Below are 24,481 nucleotides of genomic sequence, written 5' to 3'. Positions count from 1 at the left end.
ATTATAATACAATTTTAGGGGGGCTCTTGGGAACCTCTGTTATTGCGACATGTGGTGGTCAGGGGGCTTTCCTTCCCGCCTTCTTTTTCTTTTTTCTTTTTCTTCATTCTTTCCTTCCTCTTCTTTTTTTTTTTTTTTATAATTTGGTAGATAAAGGTTAATCTTGGGCTGAATGATAGAGCTATGATTGACAAGAGAAAAGGTGTTGAGGGCAGGTCGCGCTGTCTTATTTACAGCCCACTGCTTGCTGTAGAGTCTTTGTTAGGACTGGAAAGCTAATTTAGTGCTGATCAAAAGCACCACAGAGTTAAAGGACTGGTAATGACTGCTAATTTCATTTCAGCCTCATGCATCCCCAACTGCTGTAATTAAAGATACGCTATTTAAATACAGGTGAAGGAGTTTTTTTTTGTTTTTCTTTTTTTTAGTTGGGGGTGGGTGGGTGGATTACAATTTTATTTAGATTTTTTTCTTATACGGTACTTGGGTGTTATGTAGTACCAAATTCGATTTTATTATTATTATTATTTAGAGCCGCTCCTTGTCATTTATACCTGGCTTTGCAGAATCGGAAGTGTGAAATGTGTCACTCACATAAAAGCCCCTGTTTAAAGAAAGGGTGGGGCGGGGGAGTGCAGAGGAGTAACTATTTAGGGGTGATTTAAATATTTAGGTCTCCTTTATTTCTCCTTCAAATTAATAGAAAGGACTTCGATATAGTTAAAAGTATTTGAAACTTGGGGCAAGGTTAACAGGCCAAAGGGATCAGTGTCAGCTTTTTAAGTACGTCTAAAAAGATCATGTGAACAGATGGAAAAATATATTTTTAATTAAATAATTGCCCCCACACTATAGCTGCAGTGTTGGCTCAGAAACCGTGTAATTTCTCATCCGATAGGAGTTTCTTTATGAGAACATCAAAGGATAAAAAGCTGTACATTTTCGTAGTTGGTTAAAATTGATAACCAGCCCCCCACGCGCGGGCGCGCACACACACACACACATACACACACGCACACACCGACACACACACACACACATATACCCAAAAAAGAATTTAGCCTTTAATCTCTTTTTATCCACGAAGACTAAAGCACTGTACTCGACCCCGCGAGCGGCTCTCGCCTTCCGGGGCTGGAACCCGACTCAGATGTGAAGCGGCGCTGAGCCGCTGCGCAGGTTCGTGCCCAGCGCCCCCTGTTGGACACAGTAGGAGCTGCGCAGCGCCAGTCCCGGAAATCGCTAGAATCCTGCTCTGGGGTTAGAGAAAACTCTTTATTGCCCTCCAAAAAAGAAACGGGATGCGGAAACAAATTTTTATATCCTTGAAAGATAATATAATATTAACTCAATAAAAAAAGTAAAGAGGCGATACTACAATTTTAATTCAATAAAAAATAAAGACTGTCCTATTCCTCCTCCTCACATCCCAGCCATCCCCCACCCGGTTTGGTTTTGTAACTCTTTGAAAGGTTCTGCGATGGTAAAACAGGTAAAGAAAAATGATGAAAAACAAAACATTTTTTCTGTAGCCGTGGAGAATCGAGCAAAGTATACTTCCTCCGTTTTGTCCACATTTCAAAAAATTAAACCGAAGATGCTGCTGATTACTGTTTTGACGTTGTCAGCAGCGTCTTGAATGCCCTCGGAGGTCCTGCAAATATTGTAACTGAGTCTTCAAGTAAACGAAATAACTTGCTTTTATGTATTTATTTCCAGAGTATAATTAAAAGACCAATCTCTTCTTTTGAGTGTTTCCCATCCCCCAAACCAATCCTAGTCAAACTTTTTCCTTCGAAGATACTGGCTAAGAAACACATACTGGCTAAGAAACAGGTGCCTGGTATCTTTTTTCTTTTAGCCGTAGGATTTCAGGGAAGGTGTGCCAATGGTAAGGAAGGTTTCTTTGAAATTCAGCATTTCGTTGACCAGGAATCCAAATTATCCTAGAGAAGGGGGAGTATTTTTACACTTCCAAAAACTACCTGTCTACATAATAAAGAGCTTTGCCTCTTTTTTTTCTTCTTCTTCTTCTTATTTTTTTGGTCAGCAAGTGAGAGCAAAAGTAGCCTTTGAATTATTTCAGAAAGAGAAACTGTAAAAATGGCACATCCTCTGAATTTAAAACAATAGGGAAATGTGGGTTTGCTTAATTGTTTAAAATCAAATAGAAATAATTACTGTGCTGAGTGAACAAGATGTTTTAATATTTACGTCTTCAGGGTTACAGTTATTGATTTTAACTTTTACTCTTAAGAAGTTTAGAGATCGCTTTTTTATAGTTTGCTTATCGATGGAAATCGGCTTAATTTTTCATAAAAAAGAATGGCTTTTTAAAATATTGAATACTATGGCTATGCAAGGTTTATAATACCTTTATGTTTATTACTCCCACTGCTCAAAATTAGCAAATTCGAGATAACATTTCAAGGGGAATTGCTGTTCAGTGCGATGAGAGATGACTTCTCCATCTGGTTGCAGAATTAGATCTCGGCTTAGGGTTTTTAGTAAGTAGGTTCAGATGCAATGGCAGGAGAAGAATCAAGCCTTTTGATAAAATCTCTACCCCGAATTCTATCGAAATGACAGGCAAGCGGGATTCCAGCCACAGCACCCCCACCTTTTGCACTACCAAAGGGCTTGTCCCAATTACAGAAATAATTTAGTCGGTGCTAGTTTTGTGAACCCGCGCCAACCGGGTAAAGTAAGAAACGGTGCGCTGACAGCCGAGGTCCGAAGGCTGCGCAGTGGTTCCCGTGTGAGGTAGGGAGGCCAAAGCCAGCAAAATGTTGGAGGCGAAGCCAGAAAGGGAGTATATGCCTGCTATTCGGAAGTGATGTCGAACGTGCAATAGCAGAGTCCTGGAGATTTCCACCCCGTTCCGCACCCAGGGGTCCCAGCCTGTGGGGTAGCAGGCTGTAGGATGAAGGCAGGAGGGAGAAGCCGCACCTGGCTGCGGGCGGGTGGGCGTGCCAGGAGCGAGTGCCCAACTTTTCTGGGGCCCATGGCGAAAGCATAACCCCTGGTTGAGGAAAGAGAGCTAAACAAGTGGGTGGCCCAGGCCTGGGAATGCCACCCAGCTCTCCCGACGCAGTGTTATTTCAGTGTTATTTCCCAGGGGGACCCAGCACCTGCGCGAATCCCACGCCCCAAGGCCGCCAGCAGGAAGGCAGCCCCTCCATCTCTGAGGGCTGAGGAAGGGGCAGCGAGTGACTGATTCCTTAGTAGCAGGGAAAACCGCAGCGGCTGGCAACGGGCCGCGTTTCTCCGCGGCGGCAAAGCGCCCTTTAGGGGCGGGGCGGGCATTTTTGGTCTCCTGTCCCAGCGTCCAGGCCTGAGCCCGCGCGGGTTGGCTGGGCGCCCTGCTTTGTAAGTAACCAATCTTGCTGGATTCTGAGGACTATCCAGACGGATGGGCCCACTTAGCTTAGGCCCACTGAGTCCCTGCCAACTCCTCAGTCCCTTTTCCCCTTCATCCCTCACATCTTTCATGATGAACCCAGGAAAGAACCCGAACTCTGAAAAACAGTACCTGTGGTTTGGAGTTTGATAGTTATTTGGATGTAGGGGACATGACTCTATTAATAAAGACTAAGATTCAAGGATGAGCTCTCATTTATTAAATTTGCTCTTTCACTCTGTTTTTAAACTCTGGAGATCTTTCAGTTTCGTTGCGCCAACCCTGTCAGACAAAGGCGCCAGGGAGAAAGCCCAGGCGGGCTTGAAGCAGTTGAGGTATAGACTGATACTCATCTCTCTATCACTCAGACGGGCAGATAAGCACTGCCAGACTGTGGGTCCTAATCCAGGGCCCAGCAGCTACGTGGGTTGCTGCAGGGTGTTGAAACCACAAGTACAACTTGACACCATTGAGCCCACGGTGCTTGTCAATAATCTGTGAATTAGGTGCAGAGATTGTCACTGTAGATCATAACAGTTTCTGAAGGACTCATTACAGCCTATCGTGTCAATGATCTTCAAATTAAGGAGGGGGGGGTGGGGCGAGACGAAAAAGGAGTGGGGAGAGCCAGCAAAAAGGGAAGAAGGGTGGGAGGGAAGATAAAAGTCAGAGCCCCAGCTCCGAAGGAGCCTTTAAAGATTATCAGGCCAGCGATCTGAGAATTCCATTGGGATGGGTTTGGAAGCCCAACTCCATCTGAGCCGGGACTGGAAGAGGGGCGCTGGGGGCAAGCAGAAGTGGGCCCCTGGGAAGGCCGACTTCTCAGGCATTCTTTTGAGGCCAGAATAGCTTTTGGGAGAGGGTTCCAGATGTCAATGGGAGGCCTTGAGGATGCCAGCCCGCCCAGGATGGGTGTACACTTTGATTTAGAGCACTTTCCAGGGCCAGCCGCAGCTGCAAATCTTTGAAAAAAGTGGTAATAGTTTCATTTAGGGATGATGGTGATTGTAGGATGACTTTTTTCCAGTGGTTTGCTTTAACTTCTTTTCATGCCACAGGTGAAAACTTTCTTCCTTTTCCTCTGATAGTATTCCTGTCTGTCCCTCACATGTTACGTAGATCTAATTTCTTTCCCTAACTTGCTTTTTTGGGTGCCAAACACATCAGCCCTCTGAGATTTTATCACTTTTGTGGTTTGTATTGAGTCCAACTGTACTTCTGGAAAGGGAAGTTGTGGGTAACACAGTAGCAGTAAGGTCCATAAGATTCCAGAAGAAAGAAGACTAAATTCCATTTATGTGGTGTGGCAGGGGCCAGGCTAAGGGAAAGAGGTTTTCCCTGCTTGGTAAATTGTCCTTGCAGTGAAAGGGTAGCCCAGCCTGCACTGGAGTGTCATTTAATACTGGGTAGAGAAAGCTTAAGGAAAGTGTAGGTTTGTTTTTCCCACAAAAGTTGTGGTCACAACTAAACGAAGTAATCACAGTTGGAGAATTTAAAACAATTGGTTTTTCTCTAAAATGAGGGTAATAACCCTAGCCACTGGAAAAGTGGGATTCTAAGGAAGACCTTTTCCTTTGGTATGATTAATTGCATGAGATAGTGTGGTCAATCAGAGAGATATGTATTTAGACTCAAGCAATGATTTACAGGTATAAAAGGTCCAGTGGCTTTTTGGGCTACCTAGAGTTCCTACTGATCATTTTGCCTTTTAAAAAATTTTCTTCTCCCAATTTTAAAAATAAAAGTCATAGATTTAATGCAACTGAAAACCACTGGTGGCAGCTCTTTAGGTTTTCAGTTTATGTTTTTAAAAGGGAATTTATATTTAAAATAATTAAATCATTTAATGGTCACACTACATTTTCTCCTGGACAACAGCTGTAGTGCAGGGATAGAATCTTAACTTATGTTAAAATTGCTTGATAATTCAGAAATGGAAATGAAATTGTGAAATGTGAATTAATTTCTCCAGAAAATATTTGAGCTAGAATATAAGGATGTTCATATATAATACTGTAACACGATGATTATTATATACAGCTTGAAAGATTATATACTACTTTTGTTGCTATAAAGTAAGGAGAAATATGTTTAGTTTTATAACTGTTGCATTCTTTTCAAAATGTATTTATTTCATCAATGAGAATTAGATGAAAGAGAATGAGTAAAAAGGGAGCTGAATGCAAAGCTGTTCTGCATTCCTTAGGTTTCAAGGGTACTTACAGCTCTTGAGTGAAATTATTTGGTGAAATTGGGTCTGGACTGAAACAGCAATTGTTATCCCTTGTTCATTTGTTAAGTGTAATACCACTTCTGGAAATTAAAGGCAAGGTGCTGAAGGGACAGACAAGAAGAAAAAAATATGATTAAGCAATTTGAAATTGCCAGTGTACCATGCAGCCATATGCATATCTCTATCTTAGTAAATAGAAAGGGATGGAGATATATGTTTATTCTTTTTATCATCTAGAAACATTCATTATAGTTACTATCACTAATCCTTCACACTTCCAAAATCTGACAAGTTTGACATAGGAAAGAAATCGGGGAAATGTAGATGAAAGAGTTTCTATCATTTTGAAAATTGTGTTATAAAAATTAAGGTGTCTATCCCCTCTAGGAATTCCTATGAGGGATCCTTCACAGTCTAAAGGAAATGAAGTTTGACAACGGTACAATTCAGTTTTGAATTTTTGCTCTTACTTTCTATATCCTAACCTTTTCCAGCTTATTTCTTGTTGATTATTTTTGGAAAGTATGCAATGCTCTTTTAAGGGAAAAAATCCTCTAATGCACTTATTTACCTTCATTTATATGTGTTTGTTTCTGAAATGAAGAATCAGACTTTGGTCATACTGGAAGTCATGTAGCATGCTCCAATTTGAAGTGACTGAGACCTTTTGTGACTTACAGAGGAGAAGGAAATGTTTTAAAAATTGGCTTATGCCAGTCTCCTTGCTCTGCAATTCTCAGTTTTCTTGTATTACAGGATAAATACAAATATCATCTCACCAAATTGTACCAGCATTGTCCTAAACATTTAAATTTTCCTTTATTTTTGGCCTTTAAAATTAGAAACTTTTCTCCAATTGCTGTACTTAGCGTTTTAGTTTTATTTTCCTCTCACTTACCAGACTACTGGTATGATCTCTCTCACTGCAGTATGATTGCTGCTATGGTCACTTTTAGAGGAGATTGTTAGAAGGTTAGGATTCGGAGGAAACATGACAAAAAAAGGAAGAAAAAAAACCCCCTTCATTTGGCCACATCTGGCTGCTAGTATATTTAACCAGTTCTAGAATTAGAAAACCTTTCTGTACATTTTCTTCTATTTTTCTCACTTTTTTTCCTTACGTAATGAAATTAAAACTTTTGGAGCCCACAGTTGACATTTTTCAGAAAATTGAGTTATCAAGGCAGTAATTATTTCACGGGGAGATAAAACTCTCATAGCCCTAACTGTCAAATAGGGCTCTTTTCAGATTTTAATTACAAAATAAAATTAGTCTGCTCTTCCTCAGAATGGTTTGTGAGTGGTTAAACAGAGCTTTCCCCCAATACTGGTGGTCGTCAAACTCTGCTAATTAGCAATGCTGAGAAATTCCAGTTAACAAGGACATTCTCCAAGACTCTGCAGGTTCCCTGCCGTTTGCCTTCATTTCCATAAGAAGATTAAGAGAGGAGGGGAACACACTCAAATGCAGATGCAGAAAAGAAGCGTTTTTTAACAAGCATCATAATAGTAAGATGCTTGGCTAGTTCTCACCTAATTACTGCAAGTTAAACCTCTATTTGACACTAAGAAGAAAAAATAAGTCTACAGTCCCCTATCTCCACAAAATTGTCAGTTGGTTTCAGATATAATACTTGAGGAGTGCTGGGGAGACTTTAGGAGAGAAAAAACAATGTGAAAGATTTTTAAATAAAATTGAGTTACACTTAGCAGTTAAGGCCTTTTGGCTAGGGCCTATAATAGAACAAAATAAAATCAGAATATTCCAGTAGTTATGCATTCTTGTTCCTAACTAAAAGTATGTAGCTTTTTGTTGCCCATGGAAGGGAAGTATTATACTCCCTTTAGATTAAGCACTTTCAATTTTCATAGATTGTGCCAATAGCAACATTTTAGATTCTCAGAGGATGAAGCATCCTGTTCCAAGTCTTTTCTGATTGTCTAGTAGTCAATGGTATATTGTTGTTAGTACTGTAGCTGTCTATTACAAACCTAAAATAGTGTTGCTTCTGTCATCTATTGGAATTGTTATAGTTATTATATTTAGGGATCAGTGATGGTGCTGGAGTGAAATAGAGTGGGCAGTGATCTGATTTTTTTAAATGCATATGTTCTAAAAAATCTAATGAGAAAATGTTTCTCCTATCACCATCTTCTTTAATCTTATTTTCATAGCACATTATTATGCATAATCGCCAGCCACAGTTAGTTTATTGTCTCGATAAGTACAGCAGGCTTAATTAAAATAAAGCTGTAAATAAATGCAACCAATGATAACACAATTGTAATATATTTCCATAGCTTATTTATGTGATAAAAGCAATTAATAAAAGACCTAGCCAACCCCTTTAACCTTTTAAATACATTATTATAGAGTTCATGCACAAACACATGCATCTGAGAATATGTAAAAGCTGTTATATATCCTCCCAAGGAAAAAAATTGTGCCTTGAGAGACAAGGCAGCAAGATTGAAAAGATGTGTGTCTATAACCATCTGTTATTAGTATTTATTTTAACAAATATACACCACCCTTATCCACACCAACTCCCTGGTTGTTTCTTCAAACAATTACCCACAAGCTTTTTAAAGTTTTTGGAATAATGCTATTAAGCAGACCGATGCATACACAATCATAAAATGAATGCTTGGTCTGCCCTTCGTGGCGTCTGGACAATCATAATTCATTCACACGTTGAATCTCATAATTTGTACCTATTTTTCCCCATGGTCTAACCTCCCACTTATCTTGAGGTTGTATGTATATTTCTAAGTTAGGCAAATTAAATCTGATTCTTATGATTTGGTTCCGCAGCTTATACGATATGTTAACTTTTCTTTTGTTTAGATTATGTATAATTAGTCTGATCTTCCATCCCCCTTTTTATTTTTATTTTTATTTTTTTACTTTAATTATTTTCAAACACCTTCTTTTAAAGGTAAAAGCAATAGTCTTGGAAAAGCGAATCTACCAGCAGGGGGCGCACCAGCCACATCCCTGAAACCAGCCGCGCTGAAAAGCCGGTGGCTGCCTTCTCTTCTCCAGATCTTCTCAACCTTTTCTCTTTCCTAATCTCCAGGTCCGTGTTTACCTTAATATTACACCTAGATTAAACAGAAAACAGTGCTTTATTTTGAAGAGCGCCGAATATGTATGCATTTTGAGAAACCCAGTCTCACCCTTTCCGGATACCCAGGAACTGAAGCAAGTCATAACTTAAGAGAGAAAAAGGAGAAACTTCGGGGGGCAGGAAGGTTGATTGGAAATAACTTAAGGAAAGTCTGCATAATTCTTTTTTTTACAACTTTTCTGAGTTTCCAGCGGGTATATTTAGTGTGAGTTTGACAGTAACAGGCTAGGAAGGGCAGAGATTGGAGAAGTTGGGGGTCGGGGGAGTGATTATGGAAGAAGGTTAGTAAGGAACAAAACAATGCACCGTTTTGTAAAGATAATAAATGGAACGTGGCTGGTAGATACTATTCAGTACATTTCCTTAGGGTGAGTAAGGGTAGACCAGGGGAGGAGGGGGCGGAGAGAGTGTTACAGAAGAAAGAAAATAAGTAACCCTGATGGTTTAAGCCCTTTATAAAAAAGAAATGGCATCAGGTTTTTCTGTTTTTTTTTTTTTCTCTATTCCCCCCCACCCCACCCTTTGTAGTCAAGTGCATTTTACCCACAAAGATCCCAACAAGAGAGTGGAAGGAAACTTAGACAAGGCTTTGTTTGACTCCGTGTAGCGACAACAAGAGAAACAAAACTACCTATTTGTAACGGACGTGCTGCCATTGCCCTCCGCATTGAGCGCCTACCTATTGAAATCTTTACGTCGGGACAATGGGAGAGCGGCTAAAATTACCCTCTTGGGTCCTGGGCGGGCAAGATTCCTGAGTCCCTACCCCCGCCTCCATCTCATCCTCCTCTAACCCGGGCATTGCTGGGCTCCCCCTTCCCCAGTCCCGGCCGCCTTCTCCCAGTGTGCGCTGCCTGCACCTGTGCCTGGAGAGCATCGACCCCGCCTCCCAAGACTTGAGCCCCTTTGCGGCGCAGCCCCAGCCTTGCGCGGCCTGGGCTTTGCAGCCACCACAGTGGAAATCGACGGGGGAAATGCCAGGGCTGGTTCTGCTCGAGTCCTGGGAACTCTGCGTGGGAGGGAGTTTGTGACTGCGGCCCAAAAGCCACCTCCGTACAGTGCCGTGGGATGCCAGGAAGTTGAAATCACCCTCCCCCATCGCCTGCACTTTTGAGCGCCCTTCCGTCTGTCTCTTTCCCCAGCCCCCATCTGAAACCCGCACGACCGAAACCCTTCTTTCAGGGAGGCATGGGATGGGAATGGGGAGTGGGGGGAGACAGTAGGAGCATCCCCTTTGCTACGGTTGAATGAAGACAGTCTAGTGGGAGATGTGGCTGGGGCTAAAAGGAAGATCTGCAGTTTCCTGGGCCAAAGAGCTGAGTTGGACAGGGAGATGGCAGCTTACCAAGGCCTGCCGGTTCTCAGCTCTAGAGTCGGCCTCATGGTCCGAGCAGGATTTATTTTTAAGAACAGAGCAACGTTACGTGGAAGCAAGGAAGGTTTTGAGGACAGAGGTTTGGGTCTCCTAACTGCTAGTCGGGACTGTGAGAAGGGAGTGAGAGAGTGTTGGCACCTGTAAGGTAAGAGGGGAGAGCGGAAGAGCGCGGTACGGGAGCGGCACCAGAGGGGCTGGAGTGGGGGGGGGGGAGTGCTGTGGATGAGCAGGAGAACAATGACACACCAACTCCTGCACTGGCTGTTTCCAGAAATACGAGTTGGACAGCCGCCCTGAGCCACCCACTGTGCCCTGCCCCACCCCCGCACCTTAGCTGCTTCCCGCGTCCCATCCTCATTTCAGTACCCTGCACCAAAAAGTAAATCAATATTAAGTTTAAAGAAAAAAAAAAAAAAACCCACGTAGTCTTAGTGCTGTTTACCCACTTCCTTCGAAAAGGCGTGTGGTGTGACCTGTTGCTGCGAGAGGGGATACAAAGGTTTCTCAGTGGCTGGCAGGCTGGCTCTGGGAGCCTCCTCCCCCTCCTCGCCTGCCCCTTCCTCCCCCGGCCTCCCCCGCGCGGCCGGCGGCGCGGGAGGCCCCGCCCCCTTTCATGCAAAACCCGGCAGCGAGGCTGGGCTCGAGTGGAGGAGCCGCCGCGCGCTGATTGGTCGCTAGAAACCCATTTATTCCCTGACAGCCCCCGTCACATGGATGGTTGTCTATTAACTTGTTCAAAAAAGTATCAGGAGTTGTCAAGGCAGAGAAGAGAGTGTTTGCAAAAGGGGGAAAGTAGTTTGCTGCCTCTTTAAGACTAGGACTGAGAGAAAGAAGAGGAGAGAGAAAGAAAGGGAGAGAAGTTTGAGCCCCAGGCTTAAGCCTTTCCAAAAAATAATAATAACAATCATCGGCGGCGGCAGGATCGGCCGGAGGAGGAGGGAAGCTCTTTTTTGATCCTGATTCCAGTTTGCCTCTCTCTTTTTTTCCCCCAAATTATTCTTCGCCTGATTTTCCTCGCGGAGCCCTGCGCTCCCGACACCCCCGCCCGCCTCCCCTCCTCCTCTCCCCCCGCCCGCGGGCCCCCCAAAGTCCCGGCCGGGCCGAGGGTCGGCGGCCGCCGGCGGGCCGGGCCCGCGCACAGCGCCCGCATGTACAACATGATGGAGACGGAGCTGAAGCCGCCGGGCCCGCAGCAAACTTCGGGGGGCGGCGGCGGCGGCGGCAACTCTACTGCGGCGGCGGCGGGCGGCAACCAGAAGAACAGTCCGGACCGCGTTAAGCGGCCCATGAATGCCTTCATGGTGTGGTCCCGCGGGCAGCGGCGCAAAATGGCCCAGGAGAACCCCAAGATGCACAACTCGGAGATCAGCAAGCGCCTCGGAGCAGAGTGGAAACTTTTGTCGGAGACGGAGAAGCGGCCCTTCATCGACGAGGCTAAGCGGCTGCGAGCGCTGCACATGAAGGAGCACCCGGATTATAAATACCGGCCCCGGCGGAAAACCAAGACGCTCATGAAGAAGGATAAGTACACGCTGCCCGGCGGGCTGCTGGCCCCCGGCGGCAACAGCATGGCGAGCGGGGTCGGGGTGGGCGCCGGCCTGGGCGCGGGCGTGAACCAGCGCATGGACAGTTACGCGCATATGAACGGCTGGAGCAACGGCAGCTACAGCATGATGCAGGACCAGCTGGGCTACCCTCAGCACCCGGGCCTCAACGCGCACGGCGCAGCGCAGATGCAGCCCATGCACCGCTACGACGTGAGCGCACTGCAGTACAACTCCATGACCAGCTCGCAGACCTACATGAACGGCTCGCCCACCTACAGCATGTCCTACTCGCAGCAGGGCACCCCTGGCATGGCTCTTGGTTCCATGGGTTCGGTGGTCAAGTCCGAGGCCAGCTCCAGCCCCCCTGTGGTTACCTCTTCCTCCCACTCCAGGGCGCCCTGCCAGGCCGGGGACCTCCGGGACATGATCAGCATGTATCTCCCTGGCGCCGAGGTGCCGGAACCCGCCGCCCCCAGCAGACTGCACATGTCCCAGCACTACCAGAGCGGCCCGGTGCCCGGCACGGCCATTAACGGCACACTGCCCCTCTCGCACATGTGAGGGCAGGACAGCGAACTGGAGGGGGGAGAAATTTTCAAAGAAAAACGAGGGAAATGGGAGGGCTGTAAAAGAGGAGAGTAAGAAACAGCATGGAGAAAACCCGGTACGCTCAAAAAGAAAATGGAAAAAAAATCCCATCACCCACAGCAAATGACAGCTGCAAAAGAGAACACCAATCCCATCCACACTCACGCAAAAACCGCGATGCCGACAAGAAAACTTTTATGAGAGAGATCCTGGACTTCTTTTTGGGGGACTATTTTTGTACAGAGAAAACCAGGGGAGGGTGGGGAGGGCGGGGGAATGGACCTTGTATAGATCTGGAGGAAAGAAAGCTACGAAAAACTTTTTAAAAGTTCTAGTGGTACGGTAGGAGCTTTGCAGGAAGTTTGCAAAAGTCTTTACCAATAATATTTAGAGCTAGTCTCCAAGTGACGAAAAAAATGTTTTAATATTTGCAAGCAACTTTTGTACAGTATTTATCGAGATAAACATGGCAATCAAAATGTCCATTGTTTATAAGCTGAGAATTTGCCAATATTTTTCAAGGAGAGGCTTCTTGCTGAATTTTGATTCTGCAGCTGAAATTTAGGAAAGTTGCAAACGTGGAAAGAAGAAAATTATTCAGATTTGGACATTTTAATTGTTTAAAAATTGTACAAAAGGAAAAAATTAGAATAAGTACTGGCGAACCATCTCTGTGGTCTTGTTTAAAAGGGCAAAAGTTTTAGATTGTACTAAATTTTATAACTCAACTGTTAAAAGCAAAAATGGCCATGCAGGTTGACATCGTTGGTAATTTATAATAGCTTTTGTTCAATCCCAACTTTCCATTTTGTTCAGATAAAAAAAAGAACATGAAATTACTGTGTTTGAAATATTTTCTTATGGTTTGTAATATTTCTGTAAATTTATTGTGATATTTTAAGGTTTTTCCCCCTTTATTTTCCGTAGTTGTATTTTAAAAGATTCGGCTCTGTATTATTTGAATCAGTCTGCCGAGAATCCATGTATATATTTGAACTAATATCATCCTTATAACAGGTACATTTTCAACTTAAGTTTTTACTCCATTATGCACAGTTTGAGATAAATAAATTTTTGAAATATGGACACTGAAATTATTCTTGAGTCTTTCATTTATTTGGATAACACTGTGATTATACATAACTTCTCGGGGAACTATAATACTGTGCTCAGCCAAGAAAGCAAAATACCAAAAACCTTGGTATTACTAGTCCAGCATCATGTGCTAATGTTAACTGCAAAAAAAAAAAAAAAAAAAAAAAAACCACTGGATGATTAATAAGTACTGGAAAAACTGAAATTTCTGTCATTTCTAAAATAGAAACTAGAGACATATATTGTAAATCCGCCCCCTCCTTTTCTAAGCAGCATGAATAAGCATGATGGGGACTTTTACTTAAAACTGATTTATGCCACTTGTTGCCAGAAAGGATTCAATTCTGAAATTTTTCATGTAGTTTAGTAGATAGGGTGTTGAGCCAAATCAGAACCAGGTTGGCTGGTTTTGTTTTCATTTTCTTCACAGCACAATGGCCCTTTGAAACCTGGCTATAGAGAAAAATGATGCTTCTTGTATCAGAATAATTGCAAACTAGACATGCAAAGTGTTCATCTGCTGGGTGGGTGTTTGGATTACTCTGGCCCTGCTATTGTCTGAGAGGAAACAAGTGGTTTGCTTTCTTTGTTCCTTGACTTCATAAACTTTCTCCTCTACATTTTCCTGTTCGGGGCGAGGGAAAGAAAAGAACATCTTGCAAAACTCCCCGGCTTATCATAAACATAGTTTTTTTTATTATTTATTTTCTTTTTTCCCCTCTCTCTCCCTCTGCCTGAATTCCATTTCTTAAACTGGCAGCGCGGGTCCAAGCCTGTAGCCCCAAATCGGATAATCTCTGCAGCTGATAACAAGCAAAAGAGAAGCCAGGCAACAGCCATATTAAAGAAGAAAACAATCAACTCTGAGGTAGATATTTTACTTTGTCCGGTCTAATCACATTTGGAGATGATTATGCTTTTGATCTGTTAACAATGTTTTACTACTGTAGTAGAGAAGTGGGGGAGGGGAAAGGGGTGGGGAAACAAGATTGGATTTGTTGTGTGTGTGTGTGTGTGTCTGTGTGTGTGAGTGTGTGGTTTTTTTTTTTTTCCCCCCTAGGAAAGGTAAAGAAAGGCTATAGTTGTCCTCAGTGGGAGTGGAAAAGTTGAGACATCGCCATGGTCTTTGAATTAGCGATGCTTCTGCATCACCACCCACCCTTGCTTTGGGGCAGCCGGATAATCTGTTACCTAGTCAGGGACTTTTCTGCTTTATTTACTACTTGATTCGCTCATCTTCCCCCACCCGCGGGGACCAGGAACCAACAGTCGGGCCCTCTTAAGAGCACGGGTTTGCTTCCCACAAATTCAAGAGCTTGTCGTGTCAACTTGATACAACTTTGGAGAAGTTGGAATCCGGCAGCGTCTTCCACCCTTCAGTAAAGTACCCGCTGCAGCCACTAAGTTAGCTCATCCCGTTGGTTTGCATCTTCTCATTTCCAAGAAAGTATTTCTTTCTCATGGTGTTACTAATGTTAGTTCTGGGATGAACTGAGGATATCTCATGTTTTCTGTACTTTCTATTTTTTTCTAGATTGCTTTGTTTTAGATATGTACTGGTTTTTATTTATTACTTTTTTAATCCTCATTTTTAGGGTAACATTGTACTGGGAAGGGACAATTATTATTCCAGTTCCCAATTCTAAGCAAGGCATTTTCCCCCCTAATTAATGCAGAGACTCTAAAAGAATTTCCCCCAGCCTGGCCAGCCATTGTAATGCATATACGGATTATTCACGTGGTAATGAGCACATTCGCCAGTTCTTGCTCACACATACGAATAAAAGAAACTTTGAATAAAGATCCAAATGATCATGCTGGGGGAGTGGGGAGGATATTCCCGGAATTTGAGGCAGTCAACTATATAGATTGTATGTATTTTGAAAATAGAAATATATTAGAAATATGTATAGAGGTTTACAGTAATTGTACTGCTCTCACCTCTCTTTTTTAAAAAAGAGCCCACAGGGTCAGCAACTTTCTGGCAAAATGGTCAGGTTCAAATATTTAGCAAAAGGAAAGGGAGCACAATATTTTGGGAAATAGAACTAGCTTTGAATAATTGTCACTGTCTGCATAAAACAAGAGAACTCCCGTTCCCCCTCCTATCCCTTCCTACCTCCAAACCAGATAGTTGAAAAATGAAAGTCAAAATATTTTGTTTGCAAATATAAATGCTTTTGATAACTACATCTGAGGGAAATGGTACATATCTTGTGCCATCATTCATTTGATTAAATTAAATGGTTCCCTGAGATATGTAATTTCATGGCTAGATTAATATTGAACATATAATATTTTAATAATAGTGTGATTTTCAAGGAGAGTAAACCCATAAACTTGCCCAGAGATGGTTATCTCACGGTGCTGAAGATAGTTGTTGTTTAGTTCTTTTCCTCAGGATATTATTCTGCTCAATGAAACCACTCAATTTCCAGTCAAATAGGGTGAATTTAAATGTTTTGTTAACCATATATACAGAATAGAAATGTGCAGAAGGATGAGAGTATAGTTTGTTCTTTCTGCAATTTTTTTCTCTCCCCAAACCACCCGCTCCCCCTCCCCGCATACTTTAAATAAAGAGCGTTAAAATATTTTGCTGAGCTGTAGTAGATTAGCAAGGTTTCTTGCCAATGCTGGGAAGCTGGTATTACAGACCATCCCAGGGGAAAATGGCTCACATTAACCACTAAATGAATATTTGACAAGGGCTCATTCGGAGGTATTATTACTATAAATGTGTCCCTACTGGACTTTTCAAGGGTCAAAGAGCAACGCTTCAATTAATTATTTAGACTGCTAGTAGATTTGGTGGTAATAGCTGTACTTATTTCTAGAAATCGACACATTCTTACAGTAGGAAAATCTCAGGAGAATCTTCTCCATCAGCAACACCTTGGATTGAAATACACATGGACCCCTGGCATTCTAAAGCTGACTTCTTCATAAAACCTTTCCCTGGGCTGGTAGGGGGTGGGGGGCACAGAATTACAGTCTCTTTTTCTGTTTCACTGACTGTTTCTTGGTTTAAAAGAAAAGAAAGACAGAACATAATAATTTATCTTAATATCCACGTCATGTATGACAAGGTCTTTTAGGGATCTGCAATATGGGACAAAAGGGGAGGGTACTCATTTACAACCTTTGCCTTTTCTAAGTAGAGATGTCACAGGATTTCAGAGACTCAGGGAGGCCCTGAATTTAGACAGGATGCACATTCCTGTTTGTCAATAAAATGCAAGTTTGAAAGTGGAAGGTTCCATAAGCTGACTACGATTAGTTCTAATAGTCTCGAGTAAATTGGGGTACAAGGTAGTCCCTCCTTCTCTCCCCACCTATTGGTCTGAACACTGCAAGGTGCGGTAGGGGGACCAGTGTTCCATTTCTGCCGTGTCATAGGTTCCTCCGTGGCCCTAGGTAAAATGGTAAGGGAATGATTTTGAGGGTAAGATTCCTTGACAATAATATAAGTTGAATGAATAAGAGATAAGCTGCGGGGTGGGGGGGGGGGGGCGGTGGGAACAGTAATTACAAACCCAATTCATTCAGCTTTTCAGAACTTTTGTTGTGGGAGCTCCATTGACAGGTTTTGAGCTGCCAGTTTTCTCACATTAAAAAGAACTGCTCAGCGCCTCAGGGGGACAAGAAATACCGCTTTACTACATAGTGACGGGGTCTTCATTTAGAACCATTACAAGACGAAAATTAAACAGTGCCTTTGTGTGCAAGAGGTTTACTTTTCAACTGCTAACAGTTTATAGCTAACTGCTCTGAGATTGAAGTTTGACTATGGTTTGATCGCCTGATGATTGACACTGCTTATTTATTTATTTATCTGTTATAATTAAGAGAACTTTTCATCACCCCCACCCTGGTTTTATTTCTTGCTCTTGGAGAATTTTGTCAAATAGATCCTCATATTCTTCTTTGTGGAAGGAGTTTCCTTTGCTATGAGCTTTAGCAGAGACTTCAGTTCACATTCCCCAACGGACAACCCCCACCCCACACACCCACATTATTGCCTTAAAATAATTTGCATCTCATTCTCTGTTTTTTTCTGCTGCATTTTCTTGCTCTCCAAGCTAAGGCGGCTTTTCAGGCAGCAAGTAGGGTTGGAGATAGGGGTTAATTTATTTTTTTGCTTTGCTTTCTTTTTTTGACCTAAATTTGAAGAGGGCTGTGTGGATTTCCTAAGGACTTCACCTATGAGGTGAATCCCTTAAAGAAGGAAGAAGGGGGAGAAACTCTGACCTTTACTGTGAAAATATGGATACAGTCCAAAGGGACATAGCTTCTGGAGTTCCAGAGTAAGGAAAGCTGTGGAAGGAGCTTCCCAAAGACAGGAAAGTTGCCCAAACCTGATAATTAGTTTAGTGTCTTTCATGGTTATTTTCTATTAAAACTTTTCTGGAAACCTAACATCTGTTACCACCAAGGGAGACTTGTAACCTCCTCTCTCCCTGCTAACAGTGCTGTCCAGTTTTATGATTCTTGTTTTCAGTTTGTCTATCTTGCTTCTGTGGCCTTTAGAAAATAATGGACTTGATTTTCTTATTTTGACTAAGGGGATTTCTCTTTGGAAGGGTGGAGTATTAAGATAGGTCTAAGATTCTTGTCTGTGGCAGAGAGCTCTCTTTCTCTATTCCGAGTTCAGATGGATTTTATTTTATACTTTGGTATAATGGTGATATTTCTGATTCCTTGAGCACTTTGCTCAGTTTTTCTCCTAAAGCAAATAGAATGTCCTCTCATTTCGGAATGCAAAGATATTTGCTTCACCTAGGCGTTTGAACTTGATACTTGTTCTCCTTTGCAAAGAAGTGTCAGGTGATTTGAAAGCTGGAGGTGTCCTTCGTTTTATTACCCTAGTCTGCCTGCGCGTACAGAATGAAGGGTGCACTGTTTTATATAGAGTTCGGCGCTTTGAACTATCATTTGCCTCGCTCTCCCAGCTTCCGCGCGGGGCACGGCTCCGGGCTGTGAGCGCGCCGGCCTCCCGCCGGCTGTCCTGGGGAGCGCGCAGTGCCCAGTGGTAAGAGCCGACGCGCGGGCAAATTGAGGCCAAGCTGACAAGCTCTGGCGGGTGGACCTGACGTCACCGCGGCCCGGGCCACAGCACCCATGGGGCTCCCCAAGAAGGTGCTGTGTGGGGCTCGAGTTCTCTCTGTCCGGGCTTTGCTCAAACGGCCGCATTCCCTCTCCCTCAGTCACCGACCCGCGTCAGACAAGTATAGAAAGTCTCCCGAGGCGCTGGGGCCCTCACCACTTCAGAGTCCTCTGCCTCCTGCTCCCCAGCCCAAGCCCTCTCCATGTTGACCTCGTGACTCGGGAGATGGTGTCTAGGCCCCAATTTCCACCCACATCAGAGATTGTCTACCCAAGGGGATGTTTGTCCCTTTTTGTGGCCAAGTTTCAGTATTAGTGATTTCGCTTGGTTCTTCCCGATTAGAGGCCGAGGACTGGCAGGGCTGGGGAATCCCCCGGAGCAATCTCGGATCCCTGGAATATTGGGCCCCTCTGGATTAGAGCAGGTAGGGATGGAAAGATACAGACCCTTCACTTTCCCGTTTGTTAGATAGGGATAATATATAGTTACCTCGAAGAAGATAATACAAAGTGCCTGACAAAATAGGCTTAATTGTTTAGTATGACTTTCCTTACTGCCCAGCAGACTTAGGGAAGGGAAGCAGTTCTCATGTTAGACTACAGAGAACAATACAGAAACCCCAGTCCTTTCTGGCCTTCCTGGCTCTGGACAGCGAAATTAGCCTTGTTCATACTACACTTCTTACTTCTCCAGTGCTCTCTCTGGCTTAAGGTTTGCCTAGGAAGTTATCTTGCAAACTTGCCATCCCTGTGCATCGTCCTGAAGGGAGGGATCCCGGCATTCCGGGCAGGACCCGCCCCCACCCGCAGAAGGCAGAAAAATAATTACTGTATTAAATAAGGAGCGCTGAATTCTTCCTGAGGGTTCTTATCGCTGGCGGCCAGGCCAGAAGCGGGACTGCGCCCCCACCCCCACCTCGTGACGTCAGGGCCTCAGGGCCCCGGGGATGAAATGATTCGTTTGACTGTTCCAGAAAGGGCAATCCGAACGCTTACAGGGCGAGGCCAGTGCAGCCCAGCTCCATCACCACTACCAAGCCCCAGTTTGGGAGGCTCCCGAGGCCCCTGGCCGCCCCCCAAGCCCTGTCTCCAGAACATAACCACATATACAAGTAGCCATAGTCTTCAGTACGTATATAGTCACGCGCACAACTCTCGTCACAGGAGCGCCCTTCTTCCAAATATATATAAGTTATTTAGTTTGTCAGCCACAATTTGTTGTGGGATCTGAATGAGTTGTTTCTGTTGTGTTTGTATGTTTTTGTTTTTAGACGGTCGACAAATTACAACAAATGCCTTTACAAAGCACACCATGGCTTTATTTAACCCGGTACAAGTTTCAGCGGCGATTTAAGAAATGGACTTAAAAGAGTTTTCTGGCTCTCATATTCAGCCATGGTTAGGACAGTTGCTCCAGCTTATCATTGCTGCACCAGTTCTGTTTTCTCTTTCCCCTCCATTCCTAAGAATCTGTATAGCTTTTAAAAATCTTTTTAGAGTCATGTATTGCTGAGAGAATTTCTTAGAACTGTGATTTAAATTGTAGATAAGAGGAAAGATAGCCGGACAGTGGAATGTGTGTAAATGGAATAAAATTATTTGTTAGGGAAAAGCACCTGGGCATTTCTGGATTTCTGGGAGATGCACTTCTCAAATTTTCTTTCCAATTCTCAAATCAATTTGATTTATTGAATGCCCTTCTAATGGAAAGGGTCCTGGAAAATAGGCCTTATGTTCTGATATTGGTCCAGGATCTCACACAGTAATGATTAGCCAATATTTTGCATGCAGTCAGTTTAGTATCAGCTCACATCCAGGTCGATTTTATCACACTTAACAGCTCAAATCTGGGTTATTGCATAACATTAGAGTTTAATCAGTCTGGAATACTAAATGGCAAACCTGTCTTCTCCTTCTCAAGGTCCTCCTCCCTTTCTCTATTTCTCCTTCCTCCCACCTCCAAGGAAACTATCTTAAAATCAAGTTTCCCTTTGAGAGTTTGTTTACCCCAACTTCTGTTAAACTAGACTAACACGCTCTCATCAGCTTTCTAAACACTGTCTCATCAGCTTTGTGAAATGGTGCAAAAACATCTTGGAATCCAAGATGGCAAAATAAACTTGAGCATATGGGGGGAAGACTGCCTTGTTAAGAAATTGATTTAAATGTTTAGCTTACACTTCAGCCTCAATGCTTCCCTTACTACCCACTCTTACTTCCCTCACTGCCCACTCCTGGTTCTTGGGTACCCCACCTCTATTAGCAAGCTGGTTCCCCCAGCATAAATTATGAATGCATATCAACAGGCTCATCTGCTGTGATAAATCAGAGGCTTTTCTCTTTTGCGCATTTCTGCTTTTATTCTCATCAAAATGTCTTTCTGCCCCATGCTAGCAGCGTCTTTCTACAAACTTACTATCCCCATATAAACTATGGAGATATATTCTCAATTGGAAAAATCAGGTAATTCCACCCCCCACCCCCCCACCACCACCCAAGGAAGCCTTACAAGTTAAGGATACAAACTATTTCGTGGTTAGTTGTATGAGCTTCCAAATTAGCTGCATATAAAGTATTTTAAGATTTTTTTTTTTTTTTTTTTTGGCTGTCACTGGCTGGCAATACTCATTTTGTGTGTGTGTGTGTGTGTGTGTGTGTGTGTTGGTTTGAAAAGCAGGAAGAAATGTAATGAATTGAGTGCTGTCAGAGATGTCTTCTGTTTGAACAATCTGCGATGGGCTGAATGGCAGGGACTCCCTCATCCAGTGCAGGTGCAGTAGAGCTGGGGAAGGGGGGAGGGGGGCTCCCTCTGTTCAGTCAAAAAGCACCATTCTCCACAATAGACCACACACTGACAGCCAGCGTGACATCAACTCACACTTTCATACTTTTCCCCCCATCCATAGTTCTGAGTTCACAAAGTGGCCATACAGTAGCCTTGGTTAGGTTCCTTTAATGAACATTTTGTGGCTCCTATGACCAACATCGAAATCCGCGGAGCCCTGGGAGGAACAAATAGATTTTTAATCGTGAGTTCCAAACCAGAATGTATAGCTATAGATATTAAAAGTAAGCCGGTCTCTACATTCTCTCCCAATGCCAATGCCCACAGCAACCCCAGATGATCTGAAAACTCTGAGTTAAAAGTTCTTCTAAGACTTCTTAGGTTCCAAGACACTGTTTCCCATGTCCTGAGAGAGATCAAACAGAAAAGGAGAGAAGGCACAAATTTTATGTATTTATTTAAATGTAAGAGCACCTCTAGTATTTTATTATGCTTCATGAGAGGGTTAATCCTACAAATTAATGAACATTAAGCTTGTGGAGTGGAGTTCTGCCCCCTTTTGAATTGGTTTTACTGGGAAGAGGGGTGTGGAGAAAAACAAGAGGGTTAGGAAAGGCAGCAACTGTTTTAAAACTCTGAACAATGATGCGACCGCCGTTTGGCTGTCCTGCTGCTGCAAGGACTGGACCTTCTAAGAGTTTGTTTTATTTTGTTGAAGCCCAGGCCTTGATGCCTCAAGTTTTAAATGGAATTACTCAAGGAGGGCACACTACTAGACAAACTATTCTACTCAATTCCTTCATCCCCAACTCAGTCCCTACTCCTCTCTGCCCCCGCCCACTTGGCCACTTCTTAGTCCTGGATCTGAACATTTTAGCTGAAAGAGGGAGGGGCGAGGAAAGGGCCAGGACAGTTCTCTCAGTGCCACGACTCCCCCTGGAGACATCCCCGTGGCCCTGCCGCTGGCTGATTCTCCCCTGTGCCTTGACTTGCTGAAACATCTCGCTGGGGAAAATTACTCCCTACTTGCTTACATGTGTGTATTTAAAAACACATGTAGCCTTACACATGTTTCATCACGGCAACAAAAAATATCAACATTCTAGTCCCAGGAGCAAAACGTTTCAATCATTCACCTAAATACTGTTCAGTAGATGGGGGCAGGAATAGGTAGACCTCCTAGGACAGCGGTCACAATACCCCTCTCCTCCGCATGGACACCAGGAATGCGGGGTCTGGCGGTGCGTGGCGCAGGGCGAGAAGATTTGATGTGCAGGGTAAGTAAAGGGCAAGTTATTTAAAACCTCAAATAACACAGGAAAAGATGGTAAGAGTGCTGTGGAGCCCTTTGCTTGCTTGTGACTACGAGTCGCCAGGTGGCCCGCATTAGAGTATGCCTACGGCGCCTACTAACGTCTAGGCCTAGGAGAGGCGTCTCCCCGCCCCTCGACCCACAGCCAGCCGCCACTTGATAGCTAACGCGTCTTCCGGCCGGTACACACCCACAATTAATCTTTCTTATTAAAGCCTCCATTCTGTACCCATGGGGCGACTCAAACCTATTTAGATTTCCTTGGTTGGCTGCACAAATTTAAGTGGGCAACGAATTATAAACCTAATAACAGAGGACGAGAGAGGGTGATTTGAGTAGAGAAGACGCAAGATTCACTAGGGTCGTGAAGATGCTGCGGGCCTTGCCCACCACGGCATCTACTTCGGGTTGCACCCCAGGCTCTGAGAAAGGTAGTGAACCTCACACTCACACACTACACACAACATGAGTACACACACTTGCACCCCTACCCCCTTTGCTCACAGGTACACTTGCGTGGAAATTGCCTCTTCCGGAGTTCTTATAAACCCCTCCCAGACAGGCAGGATTCTCAAGAGCATCGGAACCAGGGAACTTGCAGGGAACTAGGGAAGGTTTGCACTGTTTGGGATTAATTGAGAATAATTAACACTGGAGACCGTTAATCACCACTTTGCTTCTCTCTCCCTCCTTTCGGGTCTGCGGCGTCTGCCTTTTTCGCTCCCGCTGCCGGCGCGGGTATGCTGGTGAAAGTGAAGACGTCGCGGTAGCTGTCACCCAGTTCGGCTGTACTTTTTTAAACGCTCGCATATTGTTTGATTACTAATTCGAGTTAATATGATCTTTATGGCAACATAACAGTGGATAATTGGCCTTTTTTTCTGAACAACAATGTAAATCACAATCGCTTTATTATTTAATAACGTCAAACGCTTCGTTGGATTGGCCCCGACCGAGAAGACCTTTTCTTTCTAGACAGTGTTGTGGAGGAAGAACAATGAAGATCTAATTGTGGAGATTTCATAAGTTGGCTCCCGTAAATGAACAGCTTAGATATGGAAGTTCCAGCAGATGTGGGTACTATTAGCCTCTACAAGCTCTACCCCCAACCCCCATATACGCAGTCCAAACACTCCATTGGAGGGCTTTTTTTTTTTTTTTTTTTTTTTTGTGGTGGTGGTGGTGGTGGTGGTCCGCAGATCCTAGCAACCACCTAAAGTTTCCAGTAGTAATTAGAGCTTTTATCGGGCTTGCTCTTCAGCCCTTTATATTGCCGATTTAGCGTTAAGGCATTAAGTCCACACACCAAATTAGCGCGACTCCCAAATAACCACAACCACTTATTCTCCCCTTCCCTCATTTTGGTGATTGGACACCAAGAGCACGGGCCTGGGACTTTTTTTTGGGGGGGGGGCGTTTACTTTGTTTTGATTTGATTTTTAAAACGGATTCGCTATCGCACTGTCTTGGAATATACTTGTTTCAGGCAGAGTTTTGCAAGGGACCTGAGCCATTATTTTGCAAACGCCTGGAAGAGCACACGAAACTCAGAGAACTACAATGCAGACGACAACGCTTAGAAGGAATGGGTCCCCGCTGCTCGAATGAAAGATTAATTACATTTGCCCCAAAAGCCCCAATTCTAACGGTCTCTATCGCGGCTTTTGCCGTCACTGGAGGACCGCTGTCTCTGGGGTCTGCAGACATCGGAGTCCTTTGCAAATGAAGAGCCCCCACCATTTGGAATTCGGGTCAAGGAGAAAGACTCTGAGCCTGCAGCAGTTTTTGTTTTTGCGTGTGCCCGCCTCTCCATTTTATTCAACTTCTTCTGCCTGTCGGGAAGCAGAACAATCGCTCCCCACCCACCCCCCTCCGCCACGTTTCTAAGATAAACAGGAGGTGCAAAATG

At 43.9% G+C, this 24,481-nt stretch overlaps 1 protein-coding gene across 10 annotated transcripts in view; it reads left to right on the top strand.

Annotated features, from left to right (window-relative positions):
* The window catches only part of LOC101022620 (SRY-box transcription factor 2), a 587,038-nt gene that overhangs the window by 548,083 nt on the left and 14,474 nt on the right, over positions 1 to 24,481 (top strand). For 5 of the 10 annotated variants that reach the window (XM_021933720.2, XM_021933716.2, XM_031662846.1 and 2 more), the window contains one exon: positions 8,573 to 13,538. The exons of 2 other annotated variants lie outside the window; for them this stretch is intronic. In XM_021933720.2, the coding sequence (XP_021789412.2) occupies positions 11,288 to 12,247 (960 nt within the window). In that variant the 5' untranslated portion in view covers positions 8,573 to 11,287 and the 3' untranslated portion in view covers positions 12,248 to 13,538. Of the gene's footprint in view, positions 1 to 8,572; positions 13,539 to 14,129; positions 14,238 to 24,481 lie in introns of those variants that run through there. 3 more of the 10 variants (XR_002520089.1, XR_643889.4, XR_643887.1) reach the window with 1 other exon arrangement.

This window comes from Papio anubis, chromosome 2, assembly GCF_008728515.1.
Source record: "Papio anubis isolate 15944 chromosome 2, Panubis1.0, whole genome shotgun sequence".
Lineage (NCBI taxonomy): Eukaryota > Metazoa > Chordata > Mammalia > Primates > Cercopithecidae > Papio > Papio anubis.
This window is presented reverse-complemented; position numbering and strand designations above follow the sequence as displayed.